The 11805-nt window shown below is 54.3% G+C and overlaps 1 protein-coding gene across 1 annotated transcript; it reads right to left on the bottom strand.

Moving 5' to 3' along the window:
• Window positions 1-285: 285 nt before the first annotated feature.
• Fgf6 (fibroblast growth factor 6) lies at window positions 286-9963 on the bottom strand. The gene is made up of 3 exons (XM_010611586.2): window positions 9630-9963; window positions 8709-8812; window positions 286-487 (listed from the first exon to the last, which is right to left on the bottom strand). Exons 1-3 carry the CDS (start codon window positions 9961-9963, stop codon window positions 311-313), a joined length of 615 nt encoding a protein of 204 aa, XP_010609888.1. The 3' UTR covers window positions 286-310.
• Window positions 9964-11805: the final 1842 nt, after the last annotated feature.

The raw sequence follows: 11805 nt of genomic DNA, 5'->3' as shown, positions 1-11805 counted from the left end.
CTGATGCTCCAAGATGCCTGGCTCTGGGGACACACACAGAGGTGCAATGACGGGTCCTGACCGGCGCACTCCTACCGGGCCAGGCCTGTGCACAGCTCACATTCTACAGACGCCACCCAGATGAAGTCACAGCGCGGTGTCCACCACCACTCCACGTTGGTGGCAGCCCCCGGAGTGGGTGACAGCATGGGGTCCGGCGGCCCAGGACCCTGGCTCAGAACCCCCGACACAAGTCTGACTGAGAAGTCCGGAAGGTGGGGGGTGTTGTCCACTGTGCAGAGTTCCGGGTGTGGCCGTGATCTGTGGGTCTTCACATCCGGGGAAGGAAGTGAGTGGCGGTCATGAGTGGGGACACTTTGTTGCCCCGTCGTGCCCGTCCGTGTTTGCTCAGTGCGATGTACGCCCCGCGGTACACGTCCGACTCATAGGCGTTGTAATTGTTGGGCAGCAGGATTTCTCTGAACCTGCATTCGTCTCGGAAGCGGGGCTGTGAAGAGATGGACAAAAGGCTGAGAGATGGACAAGGGGACAGCTGGCCACACGCCGGGGTCCCCTCCCCTTCCTGTGTGAGACGACTTCCATGGGCCTGTGGCTCCCCTGGGGGACAGGACTGTGGAAAGGAAGAAGGGGAAGACTTCATGACTCCTACTCGCCTTCCTCCTGTGTCTCGTGACGGCGGTGGGGCTGCTGGCCCTGAAGCCACACTGAATGGTCCCCCGACTACAGCGTGGGGCACCTGTGCTCAGTCTTTAGGTGACGTGTCTTCCATTCAGGACACGGACCAAAGGAGGGCTCATCCAGCCTGCTGTGAGGGGTAGCCTGGTGTGCGGGACTGAGATCCAGGGTTGATTTCAGGGATCTCTCTACATCCTGGTCGTGTGAGCTGTGGCAGGTTTGTCCCGTCCGCCTCTCTGCCTCGGGTCCTGTATCCTGTGTAGGTGTGGGGAGCAGGCAGAGGGGGCAAAGACAGATGACCTCTACGTCCCTTCCAGCACTGCCACCTTTATCTTTTCGAGCCTGATTCCTCACTACCAAGTTTGGTGCCCCTCAGAGGCCTATCTTGGCTTTGACCTTGACACCAGAAGGTTATCTGGTGCCCCCAAGACATTCATGGTTCTCCAAGAACACAGATGGTGAGGAGTAGTGATTTTTATGGAGAAAAGAACCTGATTTTCAACATGAAGGTGGTTCCCAGGAGTCTGGAGCACACAGGAAATGGCTCCTCATGCTAATTTGGCAGAGGACCCCGTGAAGGGTGCTGGATTTCCTGCCACACACCTCCAAGTCCATGTCCAGCAGGTTGCCCAAGTGTTCCTTTATTCCCAGAGAAAGGGGATCTTTTCTCCCCAGCCTGGCTGCTCCCTGCCCTTGGGGGGGTCCATGGGGTTTCTATGTCCTTTAGGGGGTGTTATGAGGGGTCTAAAAGAAGAGAGAGCAAGGTAGGGCCCAGGAGATCTGGGACCTAGGCTTGAAAAGAAATACAGAATTAAACCGAGGGAAACGAGTAAAATTTCTGCCTCCTCCCCGCTGACTGAGCCCACAAAAACACAAAAACCCCACTCAAGTGCAGCCCCGTGGTGCAGAGGTGCCAGAGGCATCCTGCGACCTTCTGGAAAGAAACACTCCTCTGACATCCGCTTCTCAGCGGTGAGGGTGGACAGCAGGCTCCTGTTTGCTGCTCAGGAGGGGTAAGGAGCCCAGAGGAGGGAAGCACAGCTTGCAGAGCGCTGGGGAAGCAGGCACCCTGGGGGCGTTCTCCGCCTGGAACACACCTATCTGGTTTGGGATAAGATGCTGACTGAGCGGTTCAGTAAGGACAACAGTGCCCACACTGAGGCGAGCCGGGGCCCGCTTTTCAATGGGAGCACACACATGCACACCCACAGGCACGACACGCACCCACGCCTTCCCTTCTCCTGCTCTTGTATGGTGTTTACAAAGCACTTTCACACACATTATTTGCTTGCAATCGACATGAAGGGTCTCAGCAGTTCCTGCTCCCATGGGGGTTGTGTGCCTCTTGTTCTGGGCACACAGATGGAGGACAGAAGCCCCACAGACTGTCCACATAGATACTGGGCATATATGCACCAGGCTCGGGCTTAGACTGGCAGTGATCCCCTCTCCTTAGCTATGTGAACCTGGGTGAGCTGTTCAATCTTCTCAGCCTTAGCTCCTCCATCTGAAAAGGAGGCAGAGCGAGGGTAATTATGCCGTGTAACTGAGGTGAGTATAAATAATACATGTAAAGTCCAGGTCCCGATGCTTGGCATACAGAGAATTAAAAGTAATGATGCTATTTTGTTATTCCCGTAGGTTTAACTGTGGGTTATTAGTTTAGCCTTTAAGTTCTGCAGGTTGGTTTAGGTGATTTTATTTTGTACTGGGCATTGAACCCAGGGTCTTCACACTATGCTACATTCCCAGGCTTTTTAATTTACTTTTTAAATTTTGAGACAGTCTTGCTAAATCACTATACTGCTCAGGCTGGTCTCCAACTTGTGACCCTTCTGCCTCAGCCTCCCAAAGTGCTAGGATCACAGGCAGCACCGCCATGCCCGGCTAAGCTTGAGGATTTTAGCGGAGTGCCCAACAGACATGTGCTTGCCTGGGAAGAGCACAGAGGTGGGCTGAGGAGGAGGCGGATGCAGCTCCTTAGTGTGCAGAGGGTCAGTGACGGCTCTGAACCGTGGGGAGCCCGTGAGCCATGGGACGTAAGCCTGTGTGCACAGCAGCACTCGGCGGGCAGCAGCTTTAGCAGAAATGAAACCTGGACCGATTGTCAATGCTAAAGGGCAGAGAAAGAAAGGTGTACTGCTCAAAAGGTGGTAACAGGGCTAATGAAGCACACGTGAAGATCACTGTAAAATAATACGAAAGAAAAGTAAATTAAAAACTAGTCTAGGGCCAGGGATTTAGCTCAGTGTTTCCTTCGCCTGCCTCACAAGCGCAAGGGCCTGAGTTCAATCCCTGGTACCAGAAGAAAACAAAAAACAAAAAAAACTAGTCTGAAGCTGTCATAAAATAGAAGTAGCACTCAAGTCACTGGAGAAAGCATGAAATTGCAACAACCAGACAGTATCTGATGATAAATAGTAATAATACAGCTTGATGGGTGACTTCACTCTTTATATCAAAATGAATTCCAAAGTGGACAAAATTTAAGCATAACAATGATAATCATTAATCTAGAAAAATTTTACAACTTAGAATCAAGTATATCTTTTTTAAGAAAGACATGCACAAAAAACTCAGAAGCCATTAAAAAAACCAATAAATTGAATGGGCATCTAAGAAATATTACCTCAAACAAAATAAAAACTTAAATGATAAAGTGGATAAAGGTATTTACTGTACATGTATGTCTAGAGAAAATTTTGCTTATTTCAGTCAGAATCCTTAACTTACTGGAAAAAACACTTATGAATAGAAAAGTTCACAGGAAAGGAGAAACAAATAACATTTAAGCATTAGAAAATATGTCTAATAGAAGAAATGTAAATCACAACCAAAAGGTCGTATCTATAATGACCAGACTGCAGAGACATCATGTTTGATTACAGTAGAACTGGGGATGGCACAGAGGGGAAGAACTCTCCCTGACAGCTCTTCGGTGGGTACCCAGTCAGAGCTCCTTGTAAAGAGTAATTTGATAATATCTAGCAGAATACAAAAATGCAGATGGAGAATGAAATCAGCAATTCCTCTTCTAGGAAGCTGATCTTACTATTGCGCTCTCGTGTGTGCACAAAAGTTACCGGCACATTATTACAAGAGGGAAAGATCAACAGCAGCCTGACTGCCCCTTCCCAGGGAGCCAGCTCGGTGAGGCAGCCCCGAAAGGCTGAGAGCCGTCTGAAAGGCACATGGCTAAGTGAAGATGCCACGTTTGAAATAGTGCGCATAGTAAGCTCGTTTGTGTGATTTTAAAACTGGATACCTGTGTATGCGCGCGCACACACACACACACACACACACACACTCGGGCCATTCCTGAGACAGCCTGTGAGGACCTGGCAGCAGTGTACACCCGTGGGGAGGAAGTTGCTGGCTTCAGGACCATGTTGGAAGTGAGACGTAAGGTCTACGGAAGACTCTTTTCATCTTTCCCTGTAAACGTGTTTGTGTGCTGCTTGCCCAGGTGAGAGGCCTATTTGATGTGGGAAAGGAATGCAGAGAAGACAGGCCAGGAAGGGGGATGAGAAGACATGCTGTCAGAGCTGCGGGTCTCTCCTGGCGCTATCGTCCTCCACCCCTCCATCCTGACCTTATTTGTCCTGGAGAGGAACTGGCCCCGCAGCTTCCAGAATATTTCTGATCTGGATGGTGGTGAAGGCAGAGGTTCATGTGCTGTTTGCAAACCCAAGAGAGGAAGTCAGACCTCAGGGCAGGAGGATGGGGCAGAGGGAAGGGAAGCACAGGGCGTTGAGTGGCTCAGGGGTACCGCCTACCTGGGAGTGGCCTCTCTGAGCTGCTACCTGAGAGCACATTGAGGCTGTGTGTGCAGCCGGCACTGTGTCCCATGGGCTCTGCACCCCCAGGTTCAGTGAGCCCTGGATTTAAAGTATTTGAAAAGGACTGTGTCTGTATTGAACAGACTTGTTCTGGCCACTGTCCTGTGAACCGCGGTGAGCGCGACTCCCATAGCGTGTGCCCGTGTGGGTACTGCACACAGCACAGAGCCCTGAAGACACACAGGAGCCGTACGTAGGTTGCAGCAGATATGGTACCATTACAGAGGGGAGCGGAGCAGCCACAAATTTGCATACCTCTGGGGGTATGCAACTGTATCCACTTTGTTCTCTGCTCAGGTTTTGTTTTCCAGTGCTGAGGATCAAAGCCAGGGCCTTGCATGTGTTAGGTGAACGTTCTGCCACTGAGCTGCAGCCCCAGCCCTGCCCGTCAGACTTTGAATATTCAGATCCTATCACCGCCTTTTTTTAAAAAGATTGAAGCTCACTTTTGTCTCCCTTCCTCCTGGCCTTATCTTCCAGCCCCATGTGGAGGAAGCGGTGGCCCATGTGCAGCAGCACACAGAGCCTCTCTGTCCGCCGCACCAGCCCCATGGCCTCACCCCAGGGGCGACAGTGCACACATGGGCAGGGCCGGCGCTCTGCCAAAGATAAGTGAGTTTCGGACTGCAGTTTGGGCACTCGGCCTCTGAGAGGTTTGCCATCACTGCTCCGGCCTTCATTCTTCCTAGGATTCTGTAACCCTTATGGAAACAGAGACGGAGGTGGAGGTACGCCCTCCACACCAGCATGTGCCCAGCTCTCTGATGCTCAGGATGGCAGGGTTTCCGCTGCCCAGTTCCTTTCCAGCCTCTCTGAGCTCTGAGTTCTCACAGCTCAGGAATGTTGGCTTCTCAGCTCTGGTGAGAAAAGCACCCCAGCCAAGTAAACGCCGCATTAATAAAAGCCGTCCTGTATATAATTACGTGAACAAATGAAAACAATTCCACCAGCTCACATTTCCTGGGCCTGTCAGGTTCCAGCACAGCAATGCCTTGGGTCCCACAGAGGACTACACGGAGCTGTGCAGAACCAAACTTCCTTAAAAAGCAGAAGCACCCAGCTGTCCCTCCGGAGAAGGGCGCTCTGAGGCCAGTCTGGCCGTTCTGGTAGTTACCTCTGGCCCCAAGTCCCCAGCCTTCGGGGACAGAGCCAGGCCACTTCTGTCTTTAACCACCCTTATCCTGAAGCCGCTCTGGCCTGAGACTCCTGGCTGGGTGGTAGCTGGGACAGCGAGGAAGGAGGCAAGGACACGAGGAAACAAAACCAAACCCCAGTTCTACACCAAGACTCGACTGCTTCTTTTCATGCCCTTAGTGATATCTTCTAGCCTGAAGGCACCGGCATTGTCTAAGTCCCTTTCCTAGCGCGCAGTTGTCAGGAAAACTGCACTGTGAACTGCTGGGAGGTGTTTCCGTCACAGGTCCCACCACCCAGGAGCGCTCTGAGCAGGAGTTCATCCTGCCCAGCTCCCCCCTGGTGCCCAGGCCCTGCTCTGCAGATCCTGCTCCAGTCTCCTTCGTCCTGACCCTAGGGAATCCTTTCCGTGTCTGGCCAGGGTGACGGACTCAGGGCGGGGGAGGGCTTAGGATTCTCTGATAATCACCACTAGGGGTTGCATGAGCAAAACCAGTTTTGTGCTTGAATGTTGCCTTACTGTCAATAAAAAGATGTAAATGTACTTATAATTAGTAAAACTGAAGTCACTTAAAAATGGCTTAGTTCTTAGTAACTTTTGGTTTAGTATGTATTTTTCTCAACCAATGAATATCAACAGAATCCCCTCAAGTGGAGATTCTGGATGATTTTCTTAATTTTACTTATTTGTTTTCTTTTAACTTTGACATGGGGGGGTCTTGCTCAGCTGCTCAGCCTGACCTGGAATTTGACATCCTCCTGCCTCAGCCTCTCAAGTAGCTGGGATTACAGCACACAGGGCCACACCCAGCTGGTTTTCTTGATTTTAAAGGGAAGAAGGTTAGAAAGCACTGATTTGGGCCTCAGTCTACTTTCCTCTGCCCAAAGTGAGATAGGGATGGTAGGGAGAGAGTCCGGCGGCCAGACCAGGAGCTCAGATCCCAGCCACTCCACCAAAGGCACCTGCCTATAGCCTGGGTGCACCACTGAAGGCCAAAGAGGCTCTGCACAGAGCTCGGTGGACCTGGGCCTGGCCTGGGACTCTGGGTTCGTCTGGGGGGTCCTGTGCCCCTGTCTCTGGGACGAGGATGACCCCACGCCCTCCAGAGAAGGCTGCTTAGGAACGGCAGCTGGGCCGCAGCTCGGGCTTAAGGGGTGCAGTGTGGTGAGATCACTGCCAGGCTGCGGAAGAGCCTTCCTGGCTCCCATCAGTGGGTGATTGGTTTTTAGTCTGTGGTGAGGGCTGGGGAGATGGCAGAAGGGACAGGAGTCCCTCAGGAGCCCCAGGCACAGCTGTCTGGCCCTTGACTACCTGGGGCCTGGGAACGGATCTCTGCCTTGGGCAGGACACTCTTCAGGATGGGGTCCTCCTTCCTGGACTCTGCTCCCCAGGGAGCCAGCTCAGCCACTGTGGTGCCCCAGCTGCTCTGAAGATCTTTTCCTTTGGTGGTCTCCCTTCCGACTCTCTCATCCATATTTTGGTGGTACCGGGGATTAACTTGCCTTCTCACTGAGCTGCGCATTCCCAGTCCCTTTTCAGTTCTGAGGCGAGGTCTTGCTAAGTGACTGAGCAGCTGGCTGGGCTCCAGCCTGTCCTGTCATTGTCCTGACTCTGCCTCCCTCTTGGACAGCCAGCCTCACAGGCAGCATCTCCAGGCCACCCCAGCGCCAGGAGGTCAAGTGGAAACTGGGTCAAGTGACCCTGAATTTGTGCCCCTTTCCCTCTCCACAGCTGAATGCCTTTTCAGGGAAGCAGAAAGAAACACTGCCTCATTTGTTCAGCGAAGGTGAAAGGAATAGGAGTTTCTGTGTCTCGAGGCCCGGCACGGAGCCTCCACCAGCCACTGCAACACTCAGCGGGCTTCCAGCAAGGCTTGTGCAGGCTGTGAGCAGGGCTCCTTGGAGGCTGTGGTGGGAGGCTTTCCCCTTCTTCCCTGTACTTTCTCAGAGAATGGTGAAAGGCACCTGGGGTCCCAAGTTTCAGGCCTTAGCTTCAGGGCCAGGTGACCCTGGGCAGCGTGGTTCCCTGTCCCCCAGAGGCCCTGTAGCCCGGTGGGCCCCAAGCCTGCCTGTGCCTCTAAAGTGCCTGAGAAATTGAAACAAACAAACCAGACAGCTCTGTAGCCTGCAACCCTACTGAATAAGAAATCTCTTAGGGAGTCTCTGGAGATGCGTATAAATGCTCAGGGTACCACACTTGCCTGGCACTCATGGGGTCCTGCATTCAACCCCAGCCCTGCACACGCACACACAGAAAAGGCACATTTTCTTCTTTTTTGAGCCCAGCTCTTACTATGTGGCCTTGATCTCACTGTGTAGCCCAGGCTGCCTTGAGCTCATGGTGATCCTCCTGCCTCAGCATCCCAAGTGTGGGGATTACAGACATGTTCCGCCACGCCCTGCTGAGAAGCCCATACTTTTAACAGAGGTGATATGGGTGCAGACTGTTCAGAGAACTGCGCTGGAGACGCACTGATTCGACCCCTCTGTTTGCTCTCCAGGCCAGCCAGGCACAGTGGCCGTGGGCACCCTGGCCATGCCATGTGCCAGCGGCCCTCTGCTTCTTACCTCTTGTCCTCTGTTCCTCCCAGAGCCTGCACCCTCTCCACAGATAACACTGGTAAACTCTGGGCTGCTTTGAGTACTTCCTTCCTAACTCCTCATTTCTGCTCAAAGGACTTGGTTTGGCCGGCTCCATCCAGGTGTTTTCCTAACCCATATTTTGGAATAGGCCGACCGTGTGCCCAGAGAGCCAGGTGTCACAGAGGGGCTCAGGTGCCAGTACCCTCCCTGGCTGGGACTGCGGCAGAAGGAGGGTGAGGCTGTGCTCCTGGCACCTCCCTGTTCTAGCGCCCAGAGTGCAGAGGACAGGGGACGGCAGACCTGGGAGCAGAACCTCGGCTCTGACTGTGAGCTCAGGCCCCGCCTTGGCAAGGGCTGTGTTCTCCACTCTCGCTTCTTCTCTCAAAGATTGCTTCTCCCCATTGCCTTTGCACCGCGTTCTTCAGCGGCACAGGCGCCAGGCCTCGAGCAGCCCAGCGCCCCGACAGGTGCACTCACCGTTGCATACAGTCTTCCTCTACTGTTCATGGCCACGAAGAGGACGCTCCTCACCCCAAAGAGGCTCACCACCCCGCGCTCCACGGTGGAGACTTCCAGCAGGCCTGACGAGGGGACCAGGGCAGTGTCACGGAGGCTCGCGGTCAGAGGGGCCGCCCGCAGGACACCCATCTGCCCTCCTCCTGCAGGCGGCCGCCTGCCCAGCCGCCCCATTAGACGCACACTTCCGTCAGGGAAAGCTCTGCGTCCGCGTCGGAAGGCCCGGTTCCTCACATGTTTGCTTGGGGTTAGCTTTGAATCTGGCTGTTCACTCACTTTAATCCCCCCAGGTCCTTGACGGTCCAAAACATGGCATCTCACTGTTATTTTTAAAATAAATGCTCGCATTTTCCAGCTACTCTCAACCCATCTTATCTCACACATCCCACAGCAGTGCAGCCCTCTGCAGCCCGCCGGCCCCACCCGCACTTGGCTTTGTTAGGACGTGACCCTCAGAGCTTCTGGTCAGCCTGGAGGGCGCGGAGGGTCTGGAACCGAGGGAGACGACTGACTGAAAGGGTGAGATTCCCCTGGAATCCCTCCTTTTCAGAGGGAGCTGGGTGAGAACAAGCTCATGCCTAATTCAGTCCCAGGATCAGACTCAGTCTCCCCACCAGAGCCCACTGGCTCCCCAGGCTGAAGTCCCCAGCAGGCCCCAGGACACTGTTGCAGCTCAGGCTGCAGGCTGGTGAAGGGCACCAGGATGCGTGGTGCTTGGCATCCTGAGCCTGCACACAGGCAGGGCCAGATTCAGCTTTCTGAGGGTGCACACCACTTGTGCCTCTCTGGAGTAGGGCCCCGTCCCCCAGAGCATGGCCTTCCACTGTTCAGCCCTGCACGAGCCCGGCCCCAAGCCCCCCAGGGTCTGCGGCTGGCACTCACTGTAGGGGTTCTCTTCGTGGGTCCCGCTGATCTGGCCGTCCAGGAGCACCTGGAGGTGAAAGCCAATGCCCACGTTGCAGTAGAGCCGCCGCTGCCGCTTGATGCCCACTAAATACCCACTGTCCCACTTCACTCCGGCGACCTCCCCGGCCAGCCGGGCGCGAGTCCTGGACAGCAGGGTGCTCCAGCCCCTGGAGTCCAGTCGTGGCCGGCTGGCCGGCAAGGACACCACCATGCCCAGCAGGACGCTGAGGAGGACGAGAGCCTGCAGAGTGCACTGCGGGCGGCTGGCTGTCCGGGACATAGTGCCGAGCAGCGTCTGTCCCAGGGCCATCCACCTTGCCTCTCAGGCACGTGGTCAGAATTAATGGCCCTAAAAATACCGCCCTTCTTGTTTTTCTCCCCTCGGCATGGCGGCAGGGGCTTATTTTTGGAAGGCAGATGAAGGCTGCTGACATGAAACCAAAACCTGCTTCGGGCGCTCGGCGTGCGAGCACAGGGACCCAGGCTGAGCTGCGGGCGGTGGGGACCATGGCTCCGGAGTCACTGTCCGATCGATCACCTACCCCGTGCTTCCGCCTGGTCTGGCCCAGAATTGCAGTCCGCAGCCGCCCTCCTCCAGCCCAGCCACCTGACCTCAGCCCAGCGTGGCTCCCCGGGGCTGTAACCCTAACCTGTGTGGCTCCCCGGGGAGCCGCTGTCATCCCAGCTATGGGGCAGGAATGAAGTTGGCAGGGGCATCTCTGGGCGAGGGGGAGCTGGCTGGGGGCAGGGACGGAGCAGAGGCCGCCCAGGACCCAGACCGGGCACAGTCCTCGGCCTGGCATTCCTGACTTGCTCACTCACAGGGCGAAGGGTAAAGAGGGACGGGGGCGTGGCAGCTGGCGACAGCGCACCCCACGAGCTCCTTTCCTCTTGGACACAGAGAGTGTCTGAGGTGGAGGTGGAGGGGAAGCGCGGAGATGGGGCAGAAACATGGAGGGAGGAGGGGGATGGGCGCTTCTCTCCCTATTCACCGTCCTGACCACTCTCTGAGCTCAGCGCATCCCTGGCATCTGGCTGACGATTTCTACTTCAGAGGGCTCCGTGGCCTGCCTGAGTCACTACAGCAGGCTGTGCAGAGGCGCAGGCCACGGTCTGCCGAAGTCCCAGGCCATGAGTGCTGTTGCTTGTAGCAGAAGTGGGATTTCCAGTGCGTTTAAGCTGTTATACAGCAAGGGCACCTTGGGGAACTATTTCAGTCGCACAAAATGATTCATCTGTTAAAAAATAGCTTATCAGATGCCTTTGATATACATAGAATTCACGCATCTGCAGCTAACTTTTGCTAGGCTTGTGTTATAGTTAGAAATTAAATATAAAAATATTTCCATAGTTATTCCCATGCCCCCTGTTCTTTTCTCATATTACTTTAAATAGATTATATATTTAATGAAGCAGAAGTCTCTTTAAAACAGCAATGAAAGCCCTCACGAACTGCTATGCCAATATAAGAAGGAACTGCACCTCTGAGGTTGAAGTCACCTTTTCGGCTCTCAGTACCCACTGTGCCGGGCTGGAGGTGCTGAGTGTGTGTGGGGGAGCACGGTGGGCTTGACCATCCTGAGCTGGTCCCAGGGCTGCAGGCCTGAGGCCCCTGCTCTGCCTGGGTCCCAGCTCCTGGTCTGCGGCTTCTGTCCCTCGGCTGCCTTCATTTGAACTGATGCTTGCATGGTGTTGCCATCCAGCTGTGTGTTGCAGCTTTGCCCTGGCTTCACTCTCCAGGATTCTGTGAACCCTCGCATCTCCTGTCCTTGCCCCTGCTGGCACACTGAAGGGGAGGGACTCATTTGCCCTGCTCACTCCTGTCCTTCCCTCTGAGCCCCACTTCCTCACTGTCCTCCTGGTCCCCATCACTTCCGCTGCCATATGCTAAACTTTTCCTCACCAGTGTGCCATTTCCCATGAAAAGGAAAGACTGGTGCCTCGCAGGCAGAGATTTAATCTGCTGCATAGGCCTTTTCTAGAAAAAAAATTTTTAAAGGGGTCTTGGAAGCTCTTTCTAGAGCAATAGCATCATCAATAATCCAAAGACAAAATTGTCAGCACAAGGAACTTTGCCTTGGAACGCCAATGTGACTTGATGTTTTTAAGCTTTTGTGTGTCTGAGAACACTGGGGACCCTGTCTCACCTGTG

The sequence above is a fragment of the Fukomys damarensis genome, unplaced genomic scaffold (genome assembly GCF_012274545.1).
Source record: "Fukomys damarensis isolate Sample0158 unplaced genomic scaffold, DMR_v1.0_HiC HiC_scaffold_19, whole genome shotgun sequence".
Taxonomy (NCBI): domain Eukaryota; kingdom Metazoa; phylum Chordata; class Mammalia; order Rodentia; family Bathyergidae; genus Fukomys; species Fukomys damarensis.
This window is presented reverse-complemented; position numbering and strand designations above follow the sequence as displayed.